A 22477-nucleotide genomic window follows, 5' to 3' on the forward strand; every position below is an offset into this window, starting at 1 on the left:
GGTGACAAAGAAGCAGATCTTGACTCAATGCATAATTTTTATTTATGAAGTTACAAAATAGCCAGATTGTTCCCCAACTGTTGCCTCAGATGTCTAAAACAGGATTAGGGATTCCACTTGAGGTCCAGCACCCAGAGTTACAGACTATGCTATCACCTTATGCTCATGCTCTTTATTAAAGTGACAGAACCTAATCTCTTGGTACTACACATCAATGACAGTGAGACAGCTATATTTCAAATCAGTGGCCTAGAAAAGAAAGGTCAAGTCACCAACTGAAAGTCTTCTCAGACTTCCATAATCCTCCTGTTTATCGTGACAGTCCACTGCTCAGACAGAATTAAGCCCAAGGGGTTTTCTTCATATACTTACCTTCAAAACCATCATTATCTATGTCTCCTAGATTGGCTATGGACTCTCCAAACCTGGCTGCATATGAGTCACTCCCGCTGAGCTCCACATTCAGTTCTACCATCCTTGCCTCCTGAAGGAAAACAGAGTCAATGGCACATTAACAGAGCATCTTCCAGGTGACCTGGAATATTACTCAAAATGTTAAAACTGCCTTGGATGCCAATACATAATCCTACTGAAGTCCTTGGTGTGGAAGTGAGCATTATCAAAGATATTTAACAGTATTTAGTGTAAGAATAATAAAGAATAGGAAAGTTGTTCTTTAAGAAAGAGAACAGCAATGTGTTCCCATAGCAAATACCTGTAAACAGCAGCAAGCATATCTCAGAATACAGGGGCTTACTGCTCTGAGAAAACTGTGTTTGCTAAAAAAGTAGTAAACGGTAGCTGCTTCAGAGCTATTGCGTGTGCCTTACTTAGTTGTAGGTATCCTGGAGTGACTTAGTTCTCTGTGAGGAAAACATGTTAAGAAAATGTTAATTGCAAGCATAAGAAAGTAAATATGTATTAGTGTGGACAGGAAGTAAGGGAAATAAGATATGAAGATAAAATTTACAAAGCCAGATGAATTCAAAAGCACATAAAAAATAGTGATTATACTTCTGATCCTTAAAAAGAATAAAAGGAAGCTAATTCTAATCCATGATCTGTCCAGTTACTTTATTTGCCAAACTGAGAACTACCAGTCTCTTTCCTGACCGATGCCACCAACTGCATGCAAATTTTTCATTCCTTGTTTGTTTCTGAAGTGCTAAATAAGTTGCTCTTCACATGCCAATTCAGTGGTAAGCATGGTAATGGAGAAGAGCTTGCAGAGAGGCTGTAGTTGCATGCCATCACCACCCAAAGTTACTGTGAAACAAAACCAGTCTGTCCTCAGTTCTAACGCTAGCATAAGTAACAATGCGTTACAGCTTATACAGCTAGCCTTTGCAGGTGTGCTACACAACCCTGCTGGGATTGTCGTTGCAGTTCTAGAGTTGTTTTTCCTATATCCTGAAATATTTTATGACAAGAGAGAGGAAATCTCTTCTTCTTAGCTTGTTATACTAGAATGACTGTGTTACCATGTGTTTTTAAGAGAAAATACTTACAGAACCTGAATTGATATAGACATAAACTCTTCCTTCTTCTCTGATGGTACTTTGCATTGGAGCACCAACTAGCAAGTCTGAGAGGCCATCTGAATTCAGGTCCACAGCACAAACTGCAGCTCCAAAGTAAGAACCAAGCTGTGTGCAAACAAGAAATCCCATTATTTGTGAATTTTGATGGAAGATGTGCTAGAAGTTCTAAGGTGCAGTAAAGTAGTATGAAAGATTTACCTTTTTACCCCTTAGTTCAAATAGAATATTTAGTTGCTTCTCAATGCTAAAAATGTATGCCTGAAACAAAACGAAAATATGAGTTCAGCAAAGAGTACTCTGAAACACGTCCCTGTGCTTTCTCTACAGCATGTGCTAGAGAATCAGCAAAGCAACACACACTATCACAAGGTACAGCTATTTACTATTTCCTATCTGTACCTTTCTTTAACATCACATTTCACAGCAATGTTATCTAGACTATCTTCCCTCATTCTTTCTTTGACTTTTCTCCCTGTGAGAAATCATATCTATCTGATACTTGTCTTTAATGTGTCAATCTAAATTGGAAAATCATGGGTGGGTACGTGGGGGTATATTCTTCAAACCAATAGTATAGACAATCTCTTACTTTACCAGTCTGCTCCTGTTGGGGAGCCCCTCCAATTACTTCTATACTGGCTGGTGTCAGAAAATGTCCAGCTCCAACAGAGTATCCTGTAAATTAGAAATACACTATTCAATACTGGAAATGCTATATAAAGAAAAAAAAAAGGGGCGGGGAGCATGATGTATAAAAGCTGTCCACACCACAAATTACTGAGTCTGACATTCAGACCTTATGCAAGTTAGCAATGAAAACAGAAAAGAAAGTTTTTGAAAATAAGCAATACAAACAGTAAGTTCCAGCAAGCAGAAACAAGTGTCAGAAACACTCCTTTCTTCCCAGGATCTCAATTGTCTGCCATACTTTACAAACTAATAAAATAAATTGCAAACACCTTCTGTTAATACATATTCTGCAATTGTTCAGTGACTCCATATTGTAATACAAATAAAAATGATCAAAAGTCCATACAGTGCAATGTGGAAACACTTGATTCAGTTGTTACTCTTTGACTGCTGTTGTAACTGGACTGCAGAAAAATGAAATGTAGTGCTACTTATATGCATGTGCACATATATACACACACGCACACACAGAGCACTGTGGACGTACACATAGGAAAATGCCAGGAACAAATTGGAGCAAAAGTTTGATTCTGTAATAAGAAAACATTGCATCCACTTTTGTAAATGAATCTATGTAACAAAGTATTGCTATATGTGGAGACAGCTCTTAACAAACAGGACTGTATCTTGGTGCAGGCGTCCAGCCACAGAATTGCAAACTGAAGGCTAACGCCTTAACCTGTAGCTGTACAAGTCATCCTTGCTCTTTCCAGAATACATTATGGCTAAGTTGAAACAGGGAAGACAGGTAACATATTCTGCTACTCTTGCATTTACTGAATGACTGTTGATTTTCACAACATGCAGAGAAAATGGAAAAATTTTGCATCAGATGAGAATAAGACTTAAATCTTTCATCTGTGAAGATAACTGTCTAGAATTCAAGCTCTCATTAAGCCAGCTTTTTCTTTTTATATTTTAAGCTAAAAGAGGTGAACAAGGAAATTTACCATTTAAAGGTCAACACCTAGTTTTTACTTATTCAACAAAAAATTAAGCTTAAGTGGATGAACCTTAATTTACCTCCTCTGACCTTTATTTTTCTAGTTATTTTGGTTTTGCTGAAGTATAAACATAGGTAATTCTAATGAACTTTTTTTAAAAAACAAAACAAAACCCCAACAAAAAAACCCAAAAAGCCAAGCACACCCCAAAAAAGTACAGTAATCAGATAGTGCTCATTTTTATTGTGGTGTTAAACTGTTTGGCGGGGGGGGGGGGGGGGGGGGGAGGAAATCACAATTGACCCTTTAAATTTAAAGGCATAGTCAAATGAAATTTTATTTCCAACCCCAGAATTGTCTCCTCTTTACCATTACTACAGTTTTTCAGTCTTCTGAAATGACATTTGCCATTCTCAGATTCCTAAAAGAAACTATTACCTCGTGATTTCTTTAAGGCAGTTTTTTAAGTGCCTAAGGTTACTCTTTCATCAGGCCCAGCTGATTTGAAAGACTGACTTATCTAATTCCTTCTAAAAAAGTCAGTTGTTAATTTCCAAGATATTCTGAAGTAGTCAAGGAAATACTACCAAAAGTTATGTACTCCCAGCTTTTCTTTCTAACTTCCTTCTTTCTTTAAATTGTCTGGTACTTAAACAGCTTTGTTTCTTCCAACCTACAGAAAATGTTACGATACTTATGCACACTCTTCCTGCAATCTCCAATTTGTTAATTATTACTCTTTGACAGTTTAATGAAAAATGTAAATAAAAAAGCCAACTTCTCGGTGCCTGCCAGAAGGATAGTGTAAGTAGATAATTATGCCTAGTCATGCGCTTGAAATACACTCTGGTCACAACAAACTTCCACCACTTGGTAGATACTTTTGTTTATTATTTAAGGGAGAAACAAATTCAGACTTAAAAAAAGAAAAAATCTTTGGTAACAGAATTAACCCTAAATAGATTTTGGCCTTAAACAATTCCAAAGATGGGACAGAACAGAAGCTGAGGGAGGGGAAGGATAGCACCTTTACACTCTTTCAACCACATTATGTATTATTATGAGGGAACGAAGTGGAGGTTTAAGCAGCATGGAACAATGCAAAATTTAAGATTTATCATAGCTGCTACTGTAGAGATGCACAGATGAGCTAATGATCCCTTTCTTCACTTTCCTGTAGAAAGGGCAAGTTTAGAGGACACACGGCTCTGCCAAGCCAGCATGCTGGCTGTTACAGTTTCACCAGGTCACTGGAGAAGTATTTGTGAAGCAAACTCCAGCTGATCTCAGGTCCTGGATGGCCAAGGGAACTAGGACAGACCACACACGTGCAGGAGGGCCTTCCCTGCACCCTCCCCAGCACAGTCCTTATGCAAGCTTTTACCCGTTTGCCTGTATCTGGCTTTTGGCTATCAATGATTTGACTCATTCACTACAGAAATTCTCACACTTGTACGTGTAGGAGCAGAAATCCAGAATGAGCTTTTTTACCCCCAGACAGGTGCAATATTTTTTCTGCTGATTGTTACTGGAAAGTTGGAGCAAGCATTCTCTGAAGTTTTTCATTTGTCCTATGAAAGGTTAGAAACATTACTAGTTAACCATAGTGATCTGGGTATCTGATCACCTATTACCATCCAGCATCTCTTTTGCTTGACTTTCTCATAAAGCCCAACTGCAGTCTTTGCAAGGCTGAATTCTGAAGTGTTAGCCACTTTGTATTTCATAATAGTTATTTCATAATGTATGCCTGCTTCCTATTGTCAGAAAAATGAAATCAGAAACAGGAAATGCTTATCCACGTGAACCGGATCTATGAATGGGAAAATGCAAAAAAACAACAATCACAGGCAAAAATATTCTTGCTCAGGAGTTCAGGAAGGACAGATGAGCTTTACTTAGTGTATAGTGAGAAAACTGAAGCACTGATGGTTCTTGGCAGAAACCCCTACAAATTCTAACACTAAATTCAACTAATTACTTGGATATAGGTACATGAGTAGGAGCTTCATGGCTCGCTTTGCAGACATTTGTAGATAAGGTTTGCCTTCCCATGTATCCAGACCAAGATATGGATGGTTGGGAAGGGAAAAAAAAAAAAAAAAAAAAAAAAAAAAAATCACAATTGGAGGCAAGTCTGTCTCTTAAGGTCATAGCATACTTCCCCTTATGACAATGCAATTAAGACCTGTTTCCTTGCAGTTTTCACTGTAACAAACTTTTCATATTTCTGTTATATGTGAAATCATTATGTCTTTTGCCATGAAAGCCCTTGGCAGCATTTCAGACTTAACAGTGAAGTGCAAACCATTTCTAATCGTTACCTTCCACCATTGCGTATCTTTACCTTCTAAATCAAGAAATTATAGAAAATGAGTGGAGAGATGGTAAAAACAGAAATCAAATGTTTGATAAGTTTCCATGTAAAAAGTACAGAGAGGAAAGGAAGCCTTATAATTAAATAATATTTAATAAAATAGGAACACATCTTTAGAACTGTCACGGCATTAATAAAGAAAGCACTGATAAACACTGTGCACACACTTCAAGATCAGCTATTTAGCTAATTCTTTGGCTTATATTTTTGCAAAGTATTAAATATTTTTAAGTACCTAGATAACTGCCAAATTTCACTTGGTTATTTGAATCTGTATAAGCATGGATTGTATTTGCAGTTGTATTGTATACAAAAACAGAACCAGTCCAATAAAACGATCCAGGGGCTCCCATTATAATTAAGTCCTAGAAGAAAAATAAAACAAAGCCATGTTATTCATATTTAAATATTCATGAAAATAAGCAAAACAAGTCAAATGCTTTTCTTTAGATCTCCTGCAAATTCAGTGAAATACTACTGGAGATGCATCTGGCTCAGTACTGGGGGATTACCACCAGATCACAGACAACATTTTTCAGACATTCTAAAAATACAGTTATTAAAAACTTTGAGCTTTGAACAACTTAAAAGAGAGCAACAAACAGGATGTTCTCTTCTCAACATAGTTTTTTAGAAATCATAATCTTAGGGTGAAATGGAGATGAAATAATACAGAATATTACTCTGTAAAGCAAGAAGGTAAGCATTATTACCGTTAATGTTACATCAAAGAGATTACTTTAAAAAGAATATTAAAACTTCATACTCTTATATTTATGCTCTTTTTCCAGATGAAAACTATCTTTGGGTTTAGTAAGGTGTAAAAGTATTAGTTGGGAATTATCATGCAAGTCTTATCAAGATTCAATTAAAAAGAAATGAGAAAAGTCTGATTTTTCTCTCCCACAATAAAAGACAGTTTTAAAGTTTGCATTTACATATACACTTTTATGTATGTGTACATATAAGTAAGTATATATATAGAGAGAAGTTTGGGATCTTTAATACACACCTCAATGTAAAAACTAGACATTCCAGCCTGGCATGACCCATGGTTTTCTCCAAACTTTCGCACATGATCTGGGAATGGGCAAGAAACATTAAAAAGGATGAAAAGCATGTAGTTTCAGGATTTGTTATGAGGTCTTCAACAGAAGTTGAGACAAGTTAAAAAAACCCAAAACAACGTTGGTTTTCAGTTCTGTAATAAAACTAAAAACACTGGTTTCCACTATATAGCCTTTAGCTTCAATATAGTATTGTAACAAACCCAAAGCACTACATATCACTTGATCACAGCTGCCTTTGAAATATTGTGACTTGAAAGGCTCTACTTTTTAAATTGTTCCATGAATGAAATAGCACAAATAGTTTGAGCAGCACAGCTAGATAAGCTTAACTCTTCTCTTCCACTCTATAATTCAGGTATAATCTGATTGATAGGAGTTGCCCTGATGATCCACTAGTGCTCTAAAGGGCTTGTGTTATGGCTACTTTAGACATACTGGTATCAATCATCCTTAGCGGTTGTCTTTACATCCAACTCCCTCAGCTCTGTTTTCCTGCTTTTCTTTGCTAACTGCCTCCCTTCTGCTTACCTATATAGCATGGGCATAGTCTTCCGCTCAGTTCAGTTTGAAAATCAGAAGAGACGGCAAAACAAATACCGAATGGGAGTTTGTGTTCATTTTTTATGTAAAAGATATTTTTCCACCTATGTCCACAAGGGTTCCCTTCATCTCATCCATAGATTTGTTCACTTTAAAAGTCACCGAAGATAAAAACATGATTTCACCAATGCTCATAACAGTCTCCGAAGCCAGCAGCGGGACATTTGATGACATTACTGGTCTGCACAGAAAGCCCAGGTTGTCAGCTCTTCCTTGCATTGGCAAGGGGCAGGTTCACGAGATCTTTCTCCTGGATGGGAGGTAGGTATGAAAGGGAAGGCAGGGATGGACTCCTTTGATAGCTTCAGGTCTTGACTCTTATTCTGCTCCTGAAGTCCTCTGAGGAAGGACCACTGAAGGCCTCATGCCACAGCAGTGGCCTTGGCAGGAGGCAAGTTAGGAGCATTGACACACACTGTGTCGAGGAACCACAGCAGCTTTCTATCAAAGGCTAAGGACAGGAGAGCAACAATCACTTGCAGGTATTACTGCTGCTCTGCTGTCGGGGACTCTCCTTAGCAGAGCAAGCAAATGACAGAGTAAGGAAGGAAGGATGTCCTCTACTGGCCTATTTTTGAGGAGCACACACCCTTCAGTGATCCAGTCCAAGGAGCAAGCATTCTGACGCCCTATTTAGACTATTTTTTTGCCTGTTGAAAGCAGCTTTTCTTTGAAGTGGCAAACATCTTGCTAACAAATTTACATCATAAGTTGGGCTCACATCATCAGCACTCAATCTTCAAACCTTTTGCTGCAGAAAGCCTGCTCAGAGCAACACAGGCTCTTCACAAACTCTGCACCATGCAATTATGTATGTTATCCTTCCCTAGAAAGGCCCCAAGCATTCTGCTTACCTATATAGCATGGGCATATTCTTCTGCTCAGTTCAGTTCGAAAATCAGAAGAGATGGCAAAACAAATACCGTATGGGAGTTTGTGTTCATTTTTTATGTAAAAGATATTTTTCCACCTATGTCCACAAGCCTATGGATAAGAACCAAACATGATATTTGACACAGAAGCGTAAGAAAGGTGAAGGCAGTCTGACAAACAGACAGGCAGCTCTAGCAGTTAATACATACAATGATAGATCCATTTTCTTTTGGCTGCCTCGACAAGCTGACACCCAGCCACTGATTATCACGCTCTTCCAAACAAGTCTTCCCACAGCGTTCTCCATTGGGGTTTCCTAGGACACAAAGACCAATGCTCTGAACAGGGGGACAAGCTGAAGGGCTACGTGGTGGGTAACAGGAGCGCCCAAGACCTCTACGGGGAGACTGCAGTAAATCAGGTTTGGTCGATCTAAGCTCTGTCTTACACAGGCCATGGAGACTTTTCGCTTTCTTCTTGAACAAAGGTACAATTGCATGTAGCCAAAGGGAGCATACTGGTTCTGAACATGATAGGTTGGCAGTAAGGATTGGCTTCTCCATCGTTATTGAAATTAAGATAGAAAGTGACATTACACTCAATCTGATGAAGGCCTGGCTTTGCAAGTGTTCTTCAGCCTAAAAGTTCATAAGAAACACAAGTAATACCTGTGAGTGCTACCTAAACTCTAACCTAAAGCAAGCATCTCTCCAACCACATATCTGTTTGTAGCAGACCTTAAAATTATCTCTATTGCAAATGGCTATCAAATAAAGGGTGAATAACTGCAGTCTCTACCGGGGATGTCAGATCATTATGTATGCATGTCCTGTGTACTCCTTACACTGTTGCAATTATTTAGCAGTAGCCCCAAAAAGGCTACAGTGTTGCCAAGTCAGCAAATATTTGCTTCCTTCAAGAAAGCAGTAGTGGTACCCATGGTAAGGAGAAGCTACACATCTGAAAGTATTCTAAGTTATATAAAGCAAGCTTTTCATTTGTAAAACATTCATATGAATAATCATTAACACATTATTGAACCACTATTTTCTACACATCAGCATGACACAGTTTATGAAAAAAACTTCTTATAAAATAAGGAAACATGTCGTGTCATTTGAACAAGCTCTTTTGCATAATTTTTAAGACTTCCCCAGATTCAATGCAGTTACTGGTGAACCCGAAACTTTTGAGGTTTAATTACCCAGAAGAGGGCGCCAATACAGATCACAGAGTAGCGGGGACATTGACAGGAGAAAAAAAAAAAAAAAAAAAAAAATCAACTCCCCCCCCAAACTGTGCTGGCACCAGAGCTGAAATTTATTACTGTCCAATGCATTAGAGAGTTTAAATAAATACACTCCTAATTTAGTGGACTTGTTACATTCCTTTTACAGAACATACAACTGCACAATACTGATTAAGTATGGAAACAGAATAAATGGATGCCCCTAGTCTGGTACCTAGCCAGGAGAAAGATGAATAACTGTGGGCTTTGCTACATACATTCTCACAACCAACACCGACTCAAACGATTTTACACCTAGGATGTCATGGACTTTTTGAAGAGAAAATACCAGATTAAAGGAATCAAAATAATTCTTTTTCACATGGTAAGAAAATGTCAGGAGAAACATTAGTAGGAATAAAACCCAACAACCATCCTTATTTCAGAGCTTGTTCCCTACTGTTTTGTGACAGGCCTAGCAACTGACATTTGTCTGAAGAAACTGCTGGAGCCTTGATTTCTTCTACTTCTGTACTACCTCTCCACTTCTTTTTCCAAACTTCACACTTTCTCTCCGCTCCAATGGAGAGACCGGGGTACTGCAGTCCAGAACCCCTCACCATATTGCAGAAAGGACGATGCACCCTGCGCACCACAACTACACTCTACCTTCTTCCAAAAATAACACCCTTCACAGGGTCAAGAGGCATCTGGCCCTCCTTCATCTCTTCTTTACTACTTCCTCCCCCATGTGCCTTTCCCTAAGACATCAGGGAAATAGCATGCAAAATCCAAGTAAACAGGAACTGACCTCAGCACTCACAATAACAACACATTCAATTGTCTTTGGGCCAAGAGATTTTATGTTACTGTAATTTAATAATTCCTGTAGGTCACCTGAGGAATGGTAATTAACAAATGTGGGCTCTTACTCCAAGACAAGCACGAAGTAAAATGCATTACTTCAAAAATCTACTAAAAAGAAGTTGATTTTTCTGCACATTGTCAGTTACTGAGGTTTAAGAGATAAGCTTCTGAATTCTCCTACTTGGCTAATGTCAGCGACATGAACTTCCACGTACTGAATATATACCATTTTCAGACACAAGTTTGGGATTTAGTTTTGGAATTTAATTTTAGAGTTATGTCATGTAGAACTCCTCACTTCCCAAGGGAGACATTTCCATGCTTTGCATGAATTATAGAACACGCTAATCTGAGTGAAATCTCCTCAGAAAACAAAATTCCATTACACTCCCATGTGTAAGAATTAATCCTCCTTTAAATCACAAAAGGCACTTCTGATAACTCCCTTCTAGCAATGTTTTCCATCCTTTTATGAAAATGACTTACCTGGGACTTGCTTTATAGCATATGTGGATTTGCAGAAAATGGAAGAAGACCAGTGTCATAAATTTAGACCTCAAGAGGCTTTCTGAGACTTTCTATCAATAAGTCAAACAAGACAAGATAATGATGACATGAGAGGTAAGAGGAAGTTTCGCTCATCTCAGCACTTCATTCCTGTGCCTACTTCAGAGGTCCATGACAAGAAAAAGCACCACCATTCTTTCATGCTCATTGGATTGTACTCCCCTTTTCCTTGGCTCCACCATATGTTCTTGATTCAGGTTCACTTTGGCCCTCTGCTGACCTGCTGTCTTAAGTCTCCTCTCTTTCTCTGACTGGCAAGTATTCAACCACCTTGAAGATGATAGGCCTTTGTGGGCAAGAGAAGTGTGAGCTTGACATCCCAGACACCGTGATGAGCCCCTGCTCAGGCAATGACATTATAAAAGCTTTGTCAAATGAGAAGAGAAAATGCTATATTCTGCACAAGCAACAGAGCAGCACTGCATAAACTCATGAGGACACAGCAGCTTGGTTGCCTCAGGGAAAAGGAGCACGCGCTGTCATAAAGTCACCAAGAGATAAGTAATTGCCCAGCCTGTGTACATTACACAGCTGGAAGATGCACTTCTGCTATAATCCCCGCTGCACGCATCCACAGAAACATCACAGTCACATACAAATAAGGTCACAACTTATAAAGCCACTTCTAGCTTTGGCCTCAAGGACTCTAACACAGATGTTTGCAATGTCATCTGAGAAACCACTTTTATGTAACTTGCTCCAGTGCTTTCCATGCCCAACAGCTTCCCATGATCCTTTTTATCCAACCAGAACGCCTCTGGTCCTATTGCTAATTGATTAAAACTATGAAGTCTACTGCAAAGACAACAAGCCTTTGATATCCTGCTCCTAGATGTCAGGGCCTCATCAGACTCTTCTTTCATTCATCCACAGTAATCTTTTCTCTTTTCACAGATTTGATAGGTCTTATCCCTCTTACATCACTCAAACCACTTCTACCCAAAACATTTTAGTTAAGTGCCAGCTGTTTCTGTAACTCTGTAACAGACCTAAGTCCAGAAGGTCCTGCTTTCCTTGGAATAGTACTGCTATTTCAAAGGAGATCACTGGCAGGGTATGAGCAATGCAAGTGAGATCAAAAAGCCAAACTATCAAAAGGCAAAACTTACTGAAATCAAACTTGAACAAACACAGGTCAGCATTTTGGGGAAAACCATTAACTGTTCACTTTTCCATTGTAAGGATTCAGCTGGGGGAGCTAGAGGGCAATTTGTTCATAGGTTAATTGTAGCAGGGACTTAAAGGAATGGTGGAAGACTGAAACTGCAGGCAGAGCTTTCTGGCCTTATGTTAAACAACGTGCACTGAATTTACTGTGTACATTTGTAGTTAAAACTTTTTTTCTTAGACTGGAAGGCAAATTTTATTAATTGTTTCCTGTATTTTTAGCCAATTAATCACTCTGTTTCAAATCTGAGAGCAATTTTGTTAAAGAATTTCTGTAATGCTTTACTAGTCCAAAATGTGAAAATATCTAAAGAACTTTGTGCAAGTTCCTCTGCAATAATCTATGACTGCCACAAACTGATGTGGGCAAGGTTTTGAAATTCAAAAGACTAGAAAACTGGTAGAAGATGGACACTTAAGTGCTCCAAATAATAAACTTGAAGCACTGTATTTTATATTTGTGCCTAGAGCTTGATTACAAGCCTCTGCATCTAACTTAAGTCATTGTTTAAAAATACTCCAAATACAAATAAATCAGCAGTCTAGAATACTTGACACCATTGACAAAAGTACTAGAACTAGAAAAGAAACTCTAAGAACATTACTCCTCTCTTCAGCAATCAGAGAGAGATTTAAAAGTGCCAGTGAGGGGCTGGGAAGACAAAGATTTGCTAGTGTATCTCATGGCAGTGTATCTCATGGCACATCTAGGCTCTTAAACCAGCCCAGGTCCCTGCAACACCTTGAACAACATCAGAGTTCTCTAAAGTATGCCTGGATGAGTTATTTCCAGGTGCTGGGGTGACTGCAGCACAGGACTATTCCCAGCAACTCTTTCTCTACTGAGGAAGCAAATAGGAACATGTGACATAAAAAATACAACAGCAGTTTTGTGCGATCAGAGGCTTCCTAGTTGTGCATGAATCCTTCGTTAATTAGTTATGCCAGTTTCAAGGCTACATTAGTGAAAAATAGCAACAAAGTGTTTTAACATATTTATGTCTCTAAGTAATTCACATCCATTTATTACAGAGGCCCAACATTTGGAAAAACCCAATTCTATTGCCTGTTGTCACCTCTACATTTCTACTATTCATAATTAGAAACATTACCTCAAAGATTCTTTTACTGAAAGAAACGTGAATTCAAGTATTTAAGAGAAAGATAGAAATAGCCATTTCTCAATTTGCCTGTCCCAGCAATGTAATATATCCCTGCACATTTTTCAAAGGAAATTACCCCATTCTACAAGATCAGAACCCAAACTTGTCACTGGCAAGAATCCAAGCAGAAGAACGAGGAGGTCACTGACTGAAAGACATAGCGTTGATAAAACCATTATGTCCAAAAGTTGCTGACAGCCTGAACGAGTTAGACAAGAGATAATTAAGTTCAGCTTTGCAATTGCAAGTTCCCTTGTGCATTTCTGTGACCGCTCGGCAGGACAGCAGAGGCTTAACAAGCCTCAAATACCATCCTACTTCATTTACATCCCATGCACCACAGCCGCCTTTGGCTTCTTCATTGACCTCATTGACCTGTTTTACAATGGAGCACTTCTTTTCAGTACCTATTTAACTTCAGAAATACTGTAGGCATACCTTAGTGATGTAAAGACATCATCTAGCACTAAGGGAAACAAACATTTTGCAAAAATCTCTTGTGGTATCACTGTTTTTAAAAGTGTAGGGCAAGACAGTGAACACCATTGCCTAACCTGTGGCCTCTAAACCCAGGCATAGAAGGTGTGTTAAATTAAGCCTTTGGAACCACATAAACATTTTCATTCACCTGTTGCATAATTTAATTTAGAATCCCCTAAGCTACTAACGAAAAGCCCATCAAGTTACTTCATTAGAGCTTTTGTCTCTTCACTGGCTAAATGAGTAAGTCGAGAAGTACTGCAGGTATATGTAGTTTTCAAAGAACCTGAAACTTTTTACCCTTCCCCTCCTTTCCTTCCTCCACGCAGTGAAGGACTATTTTTACCTCCAAACCAGGAGTATGGGTTTATTGCCTCTTAGAATATGCTATTTCAGCACTTTAGTTGACTAGTTTGACTTTTGCAAGCCTCTCCTTACAAAGAAGCAGTTGGAGAAAAAAGCTTTTTGTTACGTACCATTTTTCAATAGATTAGTATCGGAATGAAATTACTCAAAAAAAAAAAAAAGAACTACTTCAGCTGGAATAAGTTTAACGGCAGTTCCTTCTACGAGCAACTGCTTGTCTTTTCCTTATGTGGCTACAAATAAAGCACCACTGAAGTACCTTAGGTTTCTGTAGCTTAGTTGCAAAAAATAACTCTCATTTCTATCTGTACAAACAAAATGGATAGAACCCGTCAGTTCTAGGCGTTATGCATAGATGTGTAGAGTAATAATCGTTGTAACATTTTTGTCACAGAATGCTGCGTTCTGCCCTGAAAGCTCATCAGTTCATGGTACGCTATCACTTTCATTGGTTTCAAATATTTTGAAAACCCTTTCCCGCGCTTATCCTTAGTGGGCGGCAAGCTTATAGTTTTAACGGATCGGATGGTCTCGGTCACAGCAGAAGAGAAAGTTCAGGAAGCTTCCTATGCATAGCGTAGGGATAGAATGAATGGTACTGTATGCAAGGGGGACAAGAACAGAGCCCAAAGCAATTTGCACGTATTCACGGTAACCCATTGCAAAGCGTTCTCCTTTTCAACAAGCATCACACACTTGGAAGTTGGATAAGTGCATCGTTACATCTCCCAGGCATGGGGACTGGGGAGGTAGGGAGGCATCAGGTTAAATGTTAGGACCTGGAAAAACCGATTCAGTCAAAAATAGCTTTGCTCCCCTGCAACTCAATTTTTCAACAAATCTGCAAGCAAGAAGAACCCAGCTGCAAGATGACTGTGGTTCGGAGTTACTTTGGGGTGGTTTCTACAAAGGGAAGGCTTTGCAGAAGAAAAGACGATGTAGGCACATACTTCCACCCCCCACCTCCGAGCTGACTACGTTTGCCCTCTGCTCTGAAAGCTGGAGTAGCTTTCTGCCGAAAAGTACGAGAGACAGACCGAAACTCTCACGAGGCTTTTGAACCGGGTGCTGAAAAGTGCGAAATAAAACTGCGGGAACGGGAGCTGTCACACGCGACTTCTCTACATCAGGCTTTGGTGCACTTCGTTCTGTCTACGGGAAAAAAAGTGCCACCGTTGCTTCTCTCCGGCAATAGCGCTGATCTCGCCCTGTGGCTAAGGGCAGGCGGCAGTTTAATCTAGAAAGGACGCAGGAGAAACCGCCCGCAGCCCGTTGCCTTGCGGGCAGCGGCAGGGGAGCCGCCGTGCGCGCAGGGCGAGCGGGCAGGCGGGCACCCACCGTCCCGTCCCGTCCCGTCCCGTGCCGTGCCGCCGCCGGGGACGCCCCTGCCTCCTGCCGCGCCGCGCCGCCCGGGCCCCGCCGCCGCCGCCGCCCAGCCCGGCCCCTCCGCGGCCCAGCGCCGGTGTCTCCCCGCCCGCGCCCCGCCGCCAACTCACCCAGCTGGAGCTGCTCGCACCGCCCGCGGGGGTTCCTCCCGATCCGGCACCGGAAAATGGCCCCGGGGTTGGCCACCGAGCTGTTGGCGGGCCAGCTGGCCCGCGGGGCGCCCGCCACGAGCCTGCGGGGCAGAGACGGGCAGCGTGAGGGGTCGCGGCCGGCGGAGCCGGGAGAAGGCGCGACGGGCGGACCGGGCCCCCGCGGGGGGACGACTCACCATCGCTCCTCGCCGTGGCGGTGCAGGAGAACCGAGTACCCGAAGAGGGTCCCGTTGCCTCCCCGGAAGAGCAGCGGGTGCTGGGTGTCCAGGTTGTAGGCCCGCGCCGTCGGCAGGCACTGCCACAGCAGGAGCAGCGGGGCGGCCCAGCCCGCAGCCCCCCTCGCCCTCCCGCAGCTCCGCATGGCTCCGGCCGGCCGCAGGCAGACGGGCGCCCGGCGCCGGCCTCCCGCCTCGCTCCGCGACCCCGCCCTGCCCCGCCCCGCCCCGGGACGGCGGCAGCCCGCGCCCTGCGCTGCCTCTGCCACCGGCGGGCTGGGCCCGGGCCGGGCCGGGCGGCCCCCGCGCTGGCCGGGCTGGGGGCGTCCCCTTCGGACGGTGGAGGAGTCGCTCGGCCGCGCCGCTTCCTCCCGCGCAGCGGCAGCCCCTCTCCCTTCCCAGGCGGCGAGGGTCGGGTTTCTCCCCGCCCCGTCCGCGCCTGCGGGGGTGCTGCGGAAGGGGGCACGGCCCCCGGGACTCCGTATCCCCGGGCAGGGCGCGGCCCTGTGGGACGCCGCCATCCCGACCCCCGCCCCCGGCGGGACAGCGAGGCGGTCGGGTCGGGTCGAGCCGGGTCCCCTCTCCTCACCTCAGCCGCGGTACACCTGCCCGGAGGGCGGCGCGGGAGAGCTGCCTGTGTGCGCGGCCGGCGGGCGGCCCGGAGGAGGTGGCGAGCGTTTTGGCGGCAGAGGACGAAGGGAGAGCCAGCAGGCTTTGCCCAAGAACTCCCCGCCGACTTTCCCGCCCCAGCTGCCCCTTGAGCGCCCGGGCCCAGTTAGTTCGGTTTCCTGCTCCCGGAGCCCGTCTCCCCTGAGCACCAGCCGGGGAGCTCCAGCCAAGCGCAGACCCATCTTCTGGGGGGCTGGGGGGAACTGTGTGGTGAGGCTGGCGTTTTCCTTTCAGATTTCGAAAAACGATCCCACTACCCCTGTTCTGTAAGCCTTCCCGCACCGTCATTGCACTGAAGGGGTCTTCCTTGCCCACCCCCCCGGTGTGGGGGTATTTGAGTCCTGAAACCAGTGCCCTAGCAGCAGAGGACAGTCCTGAGCCCAGCCTACCCATGCTGATGACTTCTTCCTTCCGCGTGGGATGAAATCAGAACAACCGTCCCATCACTTTTTTTACAGTTAGAGTAACTTTTTCACATTCCTGTTCAGTTCTTCAGTTGCTGACAAAGTTACCAGCCATTCCTCCAGACAGCATGGGAACAAAGAAAAACCTGAGTATCATGCAAGAGATCCTGTATTTAGCAGGCCTTGGAAAAGGCTCCCTTGATCTTAGTGAGGAGCTTTACTGTGTGTGTTTTCAGAAGTCAGTCACTGACTCTTGATTTAGCTCTTACTGAATCATGTGCCTACTGAAATCAAGGCTGCTACTTCTACCTACAAACCTTGTCTCACTGAAGTCACTTGAATGCCAGGGCTTCCCTGCTGCTCTAATAATCCATGTATGCGGATAACCTATGTATAACGGTATTTTGAGCCAGAGGAACAAGAACATAAGCACTTCTTCAAAATGAAAAGTTTAGTGACAAAGATTACTTACCGTATCTGGAAGACAAATCCAGTATCATTTCAACTATCGAATATTATACACATCAGAAATAACTGTGAGATGGTAGAGTACCATCCCCTAATAAAAATTCAGAACACAGCATTTTACGCTTCTTGGAATAAAAATCCCTTTCATTTCCATTCAGTTGGTGGAAATGTGGGAAGCTTAACACTTCTGCAAAATGCCGAGCAACTACCAGAGCAGGATGCTGAGGCAACACAGAAGTGATACATTTTGTCATCCTAAGCGCATGCAGATGTGTTGCTCCTGGAATGAGATCAGCACATTGCAAGATCTGACGTTTGTCAGTCAGTCAGCAGTGTATCTTTTTTTAAGTCCTCATCTCTAGAACCATCAGAGGGCTTCCCTGGATCACACTGATGTGGAGCAGTGACTATTTCGTGTAAAGGAGTTAAACAGCTCCTCAGCTGCTATTCATCTTTCTTCCAACTTCTGACATCAAAGGAGTTACAACAATCAACAGCAGCTGTGAATCTGCATTTCTACCAGTCAAGAAGTTTTCACCATCATTCTGAAAGCAGCAAACCAAGCATGATTCAAAACTGAAATGCTAAATTGTGGTTTAGTTGGTGGGAATCATAACACTGTTTCACCACTGCCCTAACCACTTTGCCAGTTTGGGGGGACTTTCAGGCTTTTCTCCAAGAGATCATTACAATTCCTGTGTTCATTTCTTATTCACAAAAACAGACACAAAGCTCCATCCCTTGAATGACGGAGAAGGGAGCAGTTTCCCAGACTCCTTTTCCTTTACAAGTTTATGTCCTAAACATCTCTGTTCTTTCTGCTCTCCCTCAAGACCTATCTTAAGTCTTACTATTTTGCAAACGGGTGATGCAGGAACCATGTGACTGTGTCTGAGCAATCTCTTGGCAGCTGTATTTCTAACATACAACCCCACCCTAACCCTCAGAGACAAGTTGCAGTCTCCTGAGACCAATATTGTGGGGGTGAGTTTGGGGAAAGAGAGATACTGCTGAAGATTTTAGGGACTTTACAGATCCTCCAGTCTAGTGGCCCCCAGACTGCTAAAGAGGGCATTGAGCTTGTGGCAGGGATCCTAGCTGACAGGAAAAGGTGGATTGTAAAGCTGTGGGTTTCAGTTATTGGCACATAAACAGCTGCTTATGTGATGCAGATGAGAACTGTACTGTACCTCACCTGTCAGGAGGAAACGTGTCTGTTGTCTCCTAGACTGCGCTAGAGCAGATGTGATCATGATCCACCAGGCATCAATGAAATAAGTGGAACATAAATCCACTGGAGTGCGAGAAATCCATATTTTGAGAAATATTTGAGGTTTTTAGTACCAATCCGGTGCACGACCAGGCAGAGAGCAAAATCAACACAAAACTGACAAAATGTTGTAATTGAGAGAGAACTTGAGTTTTAATAGGGATTAGGAGAACTTGCAGAAAAGGTGGAACCAGCACTGGAAGCCAAGAACCTGTATTTATAAAGAAAATATGTATTTTTATATATTTTGTTATCCTGAAATAATAAAAAGAAATTCTTCCCAAAACAACTTGCCACTATGCCATCTGGACAGCACATCTCCCATAGTTGTCTGTGAGTTAGCAACACTAGAAGCAAAGTATCACAGTGACTTGCTCTTCTGCTTGACATTGGTTCACCATCTAAGGCAATTTCAGAGGAGCTATTGGGATGGTTTGTTAAGTGAGAAAGTACATTAGTCCACAGTTTGGCAAACATTTTTTATAGCAGATGCGTGCACTTCATCTGACTGTCCTCATCTCTTGCTGCTCATTCTTGAGTCGTACTGCTGCCTCTGTTACACTGATACTGTTCTGTGTCTGAGCAGTGAACCAGATCAGAGAAGTGATCTGGGTTAAAAATAACCCAGCAAAACCCCCAAACCTGGATCAGATTTGCAGTGCATATGTTGTGTGGCTGGCCAGTTGTATTCGTAAGGTGGTCTAAGCTGCTGCTGCAGCTTTAGGAGCTTTCTCAGGCAACAGCCTTAGCTTTCTGGAAGTGGCAAGAGTGTGCAAAGTTAAAGCCTACATACACATCTACCTCAAAATGGAAGTAGAAATCCATTTCCCCAGCATTGATCTCCTGCTGGAGTTCAGGGATCTTGGTCCAAATGCTCTGCTGCCTATGTGTGAGGGGTCCAGCTTAAAAAGAGCTATATTAGAGTAAACCGGATTTACTGGTGCCATAAATGACAACACACAACATCATGTGAACAAGGTGACCATACAGTTCTATATAGGATCATATATGGTCCTTCAAGATTTAATATTTCAAATGCAATTATGAGGCAGTAACTACTGCTGAGATTCTCATGTGTTAGTTTTTGCATTTGGAAGGGGTATGAAAGGAAGTCACTGGAAAGAATAGAACTTGCCTTCCCCATAGCTGTTCAATTTGGGAAAAGCAATGGTTTGAGTCTTTAATCACTCTGTCAACTTTGCTTACCTGTAATACATCCCACTGCTGGTGAGAAGAAAGGAAAGAAAATCACTGCAGGAAGAACATACTCATTCTGAACGACTGTCATTAGCGTTCTTCTGCGTAACCAGTACTACTGCCTTTTTGATTCCCTAACTTGGAAGGCATTTGTATTAAATTAAGCCCTGTGTATGGGCTGATGTTGGGTAACTGATCACAAGCGCTTTCACTGTGTTGCAAATACAAGGGAAAGCACACGTTCCTAAAAATCTTCGTTCATAAGCCTGCTTTCAGCTGTGTCTGTCCTTGGTCTCCTTTGTGTCATGGAAGCCTACCACTGCTTATTGAAGAGCATTTCCAAATCTACTCTCAATTAGAAATAAAAACAATTGGAGGCTGATTTCCCGCTCCTAATTAGAAAGAGTTGAAAGTTTCATTTTGAAATTAAGTACTTAAATATTGGTATTTCAAATTAAAATTTTCTAAACCTTTGTAATTCACTGAAACATGGAAAATCTAGGGTTTTGGTCAGACCAGAACTATGTCTTGATTTTCTGTAAGCTTCCCCCTCCGCCCCCAACAATGGCAGTGGGCCAAAAAGTCTATTATTCATATGCTGTCATCTGAGAAATTATAGAAGGCAAATATACTGTTACACTCACCCCTAAGATTCTCTTCAAGAAACTTCATCTTCCCTCTGCTGTAAGATATATGTGAGCTTGCACGAAGAGGATATAATGTCCACTGACAAGTATAATTAAGCACAGATGTCTGAGGCACCAAAAAGCAGCTAATATTAGCAAGGGTCTTAACTTTTATCATTTTGCTTACGTTCTCTTTGGAGATCAGAATTTCAGTTAGAATCAGTTAAAGAGGAAGAAGCTTTTCATTTAATCAGCAAATAATGTCTTCACGCTCACGTGATGTCTTTTTAGGAAATACTGTAAAGAATTTTTTTCTTCCCTTGAACACTTGTGTGGGTGAAGTAAAGACAGGCTTTCCAAAAGAGCTTTCCAATATTTAAGCTTATAATGGTGTCATACAGACAATGACTATGGCAACCTGGCTACGAGAAGCAAACAATAGATCATTACAGTTAACAACAGCTTAACTAATGACTGCATTCTGATTTACAGATAGGTAAGACTGGAAATTAATCATTATATATGTATGTGCAATTAATGCATTGCATATCCTTTTTCTTTCTTAGAATTTTGTCTCAGATTTTTGAGTTGCAAGGTCAGATCCAACCATAAATAATTAGTTTTGAGTGGAGCTGGGCAGTAACCTCTTTTCCCATCCCAAGGGAATTGCTGAGCTTTTGAAACTTTCCCATCTCAAATTGAAACAAAGAGTGTTTTCATGTGCCATCTCTGTGTCTTCCATTGCAAAAGTCTGGATCAGCACAGTTGGAGGATTTTTCATTATTTTCAGCTTTTAAAACAAATATTTTTTGTTTGATACACTTCTTTTGACATGAAAAGCAAATAAGTATGTTCAGAGAATTTCAACATAAAAAATTATTTAGTTTTCTTTTTTTTCAAAAGGAATAATTTCTTTAAATCGACCCTTTTATGCAATTAATTTCCATTTCAACATATTAATATCTCCACAAAAAATTTCCTCACCTTTTCTTGATATTGCGAGTTTCTAGTTTTTTCATATTTCTGTTATTCCATAGGTTCCACATGTCTGCTGAAGAGATTGGGTGCAATGGGGATGGTACAGAATCCGTAAGAACTTTGCCTAGATTTGTTTCTTAGCTGCAAAGCAACTTTAAGTTAAACATTGGTCTGTTGCTTCTGCTAGGCAAGATAAACCAGAGGACAAGCTAAAAGCACAAGCTTTGGTTATTTAACTACAGTAGTCCAAAGCAGATACTAGTTTTGCTGACAAGAAACATCAGTTCTGTACTCAGATATGAATTTATACAGCACTTATCATCACTAGATCAAAATCACTTGGACATATGATAGTTTCAATTTGTATCAGCCTTTGAGAATGTGCATATGTCAATACAATGAGACCATTATGTTACCTGGGACTGCCTTAATAGTTGTTATTTTCCAAAGGTGTCCATTCAAGGATACTTGAATGACTGAATATTTTGAGAAGAGTGGGGGTGTTCTTTGCTCTCTCTCTCTCTTTTCTTTTTATTTTTTTTTCTTTAATAATTTGAAAAAAAAAAAAAAAAGCATGGTAAATGATTGGTGAAAGCCAGACAATTAATAGTTTAGAATATGTGGGTCAAATGGTGCTGAGGCTGAAAGCGTTTGGCTCCATAGGAAAAATGAGCATGATGAAAACAGCCCTCAAATTATGAAGATTTTGGTTGTGTGCGGACCATGTTCTTTCAGCAGTGACAACGGCTGTGTTTCAGATAGGAAACAAACTCGTAAGACCCCCTTATTTTTTGAAAAAAAAAACCCAAACCAAAACAGTTGTTGGAAGAGAACTGTTGAAAGGAAACATCTGGAGGAAATGCCAGTGCAATTTCAATCTTGTCTTCAGGATATCATAACTTACATTTTCCAGGATGTGATACTGTGCTTCATCAGACAGCATCTTAATGAGATCATACCTCTGAATATGGACTCCAGGCCACCTTTATGAAGCATGGTAATCATTATGTCTGATTCTGCTTCCTGAGACAGTATATTAGAAATACATCTCATCCATTGGTCATTTCTTTGATGCTAGCATGGAATCCTAGGTATGCACAGAAATATTACTTCACAAACTCCAAATCTATGTGAGGATGGAAGCAGGCATCTCTAACCAGGAGCCAGCCCTGAGATAAC

General features: G+C 41.7%; 1 protein-coding gene across 1 annotated transcript in view; it reads right to left on the reverse strand.

Annotated features, from left to right (window-relative positions):
- The window catches only part of ITGA4 (integrin subunit alpha 4), a 40447-nt gene extending 24203 nt beyond the window's left edge, over nucleotides 1-16244 (reverse strand). The window contains exons 1-10 of the mRNA XM_030016848.2: nucleotides 15648-16244; nucleotides 15430-15551; nucleotides 8305-8411; nucleotides 8077-8206; nucleotides 6565-6632; nucleotides 5788-5917; nucleotides 2131-2216; nucleotides 1740-1799; nucleotides 1509-1646; nucleotides 373-484 (exon numbers count right to left, since the gene is read on the reverse strand). Coding sequence (XP_029872708.2) covers nucleotides 373-484; nucleotides 1509-1646; nucleotides 1740-1799; nucleotides 2131-2216; nucleotides 5788-5917; nucleotides 6565-6632; nucleotides 8077-8206; nucleotides 8305-8411; nucleotides 15430-15551; nucleotides 15648-16207 — 1513 coding nt within the window. The 5' untranslated portion in view covers nucleotides 16208-16244. The remainder of the gene's footprint in view (nucleotides 1-372; nucleotides 485-1508; nucleotides 1647-1739; nucleotides 1800-2130; nucleotides 2217-5787; nucleotides 5918-6564; nucleotides 6633-8076; nucleotides 8207-8304; nucleotides 8412-15429; nucleotides 15552-15647) is intronic.
- Between the last annotated feature and the right edge of the window lie 6233 nt (nucleotides 16245-22477).

Source organism: Aquila chrysaetos, chromosome 6, assembly GCF_900496995.4.
Source record: "Aquila chrysaetos chrysaetos chromosome 6, bAquChr1.4, whole genome shotgun sequence".
Classification (NCBI taxonomy): Eukaryota; Metazoa; Chordata; class Aves; order Accipitriformes; family Accipitridae; genus Aquila; species Aquila chrysaetos.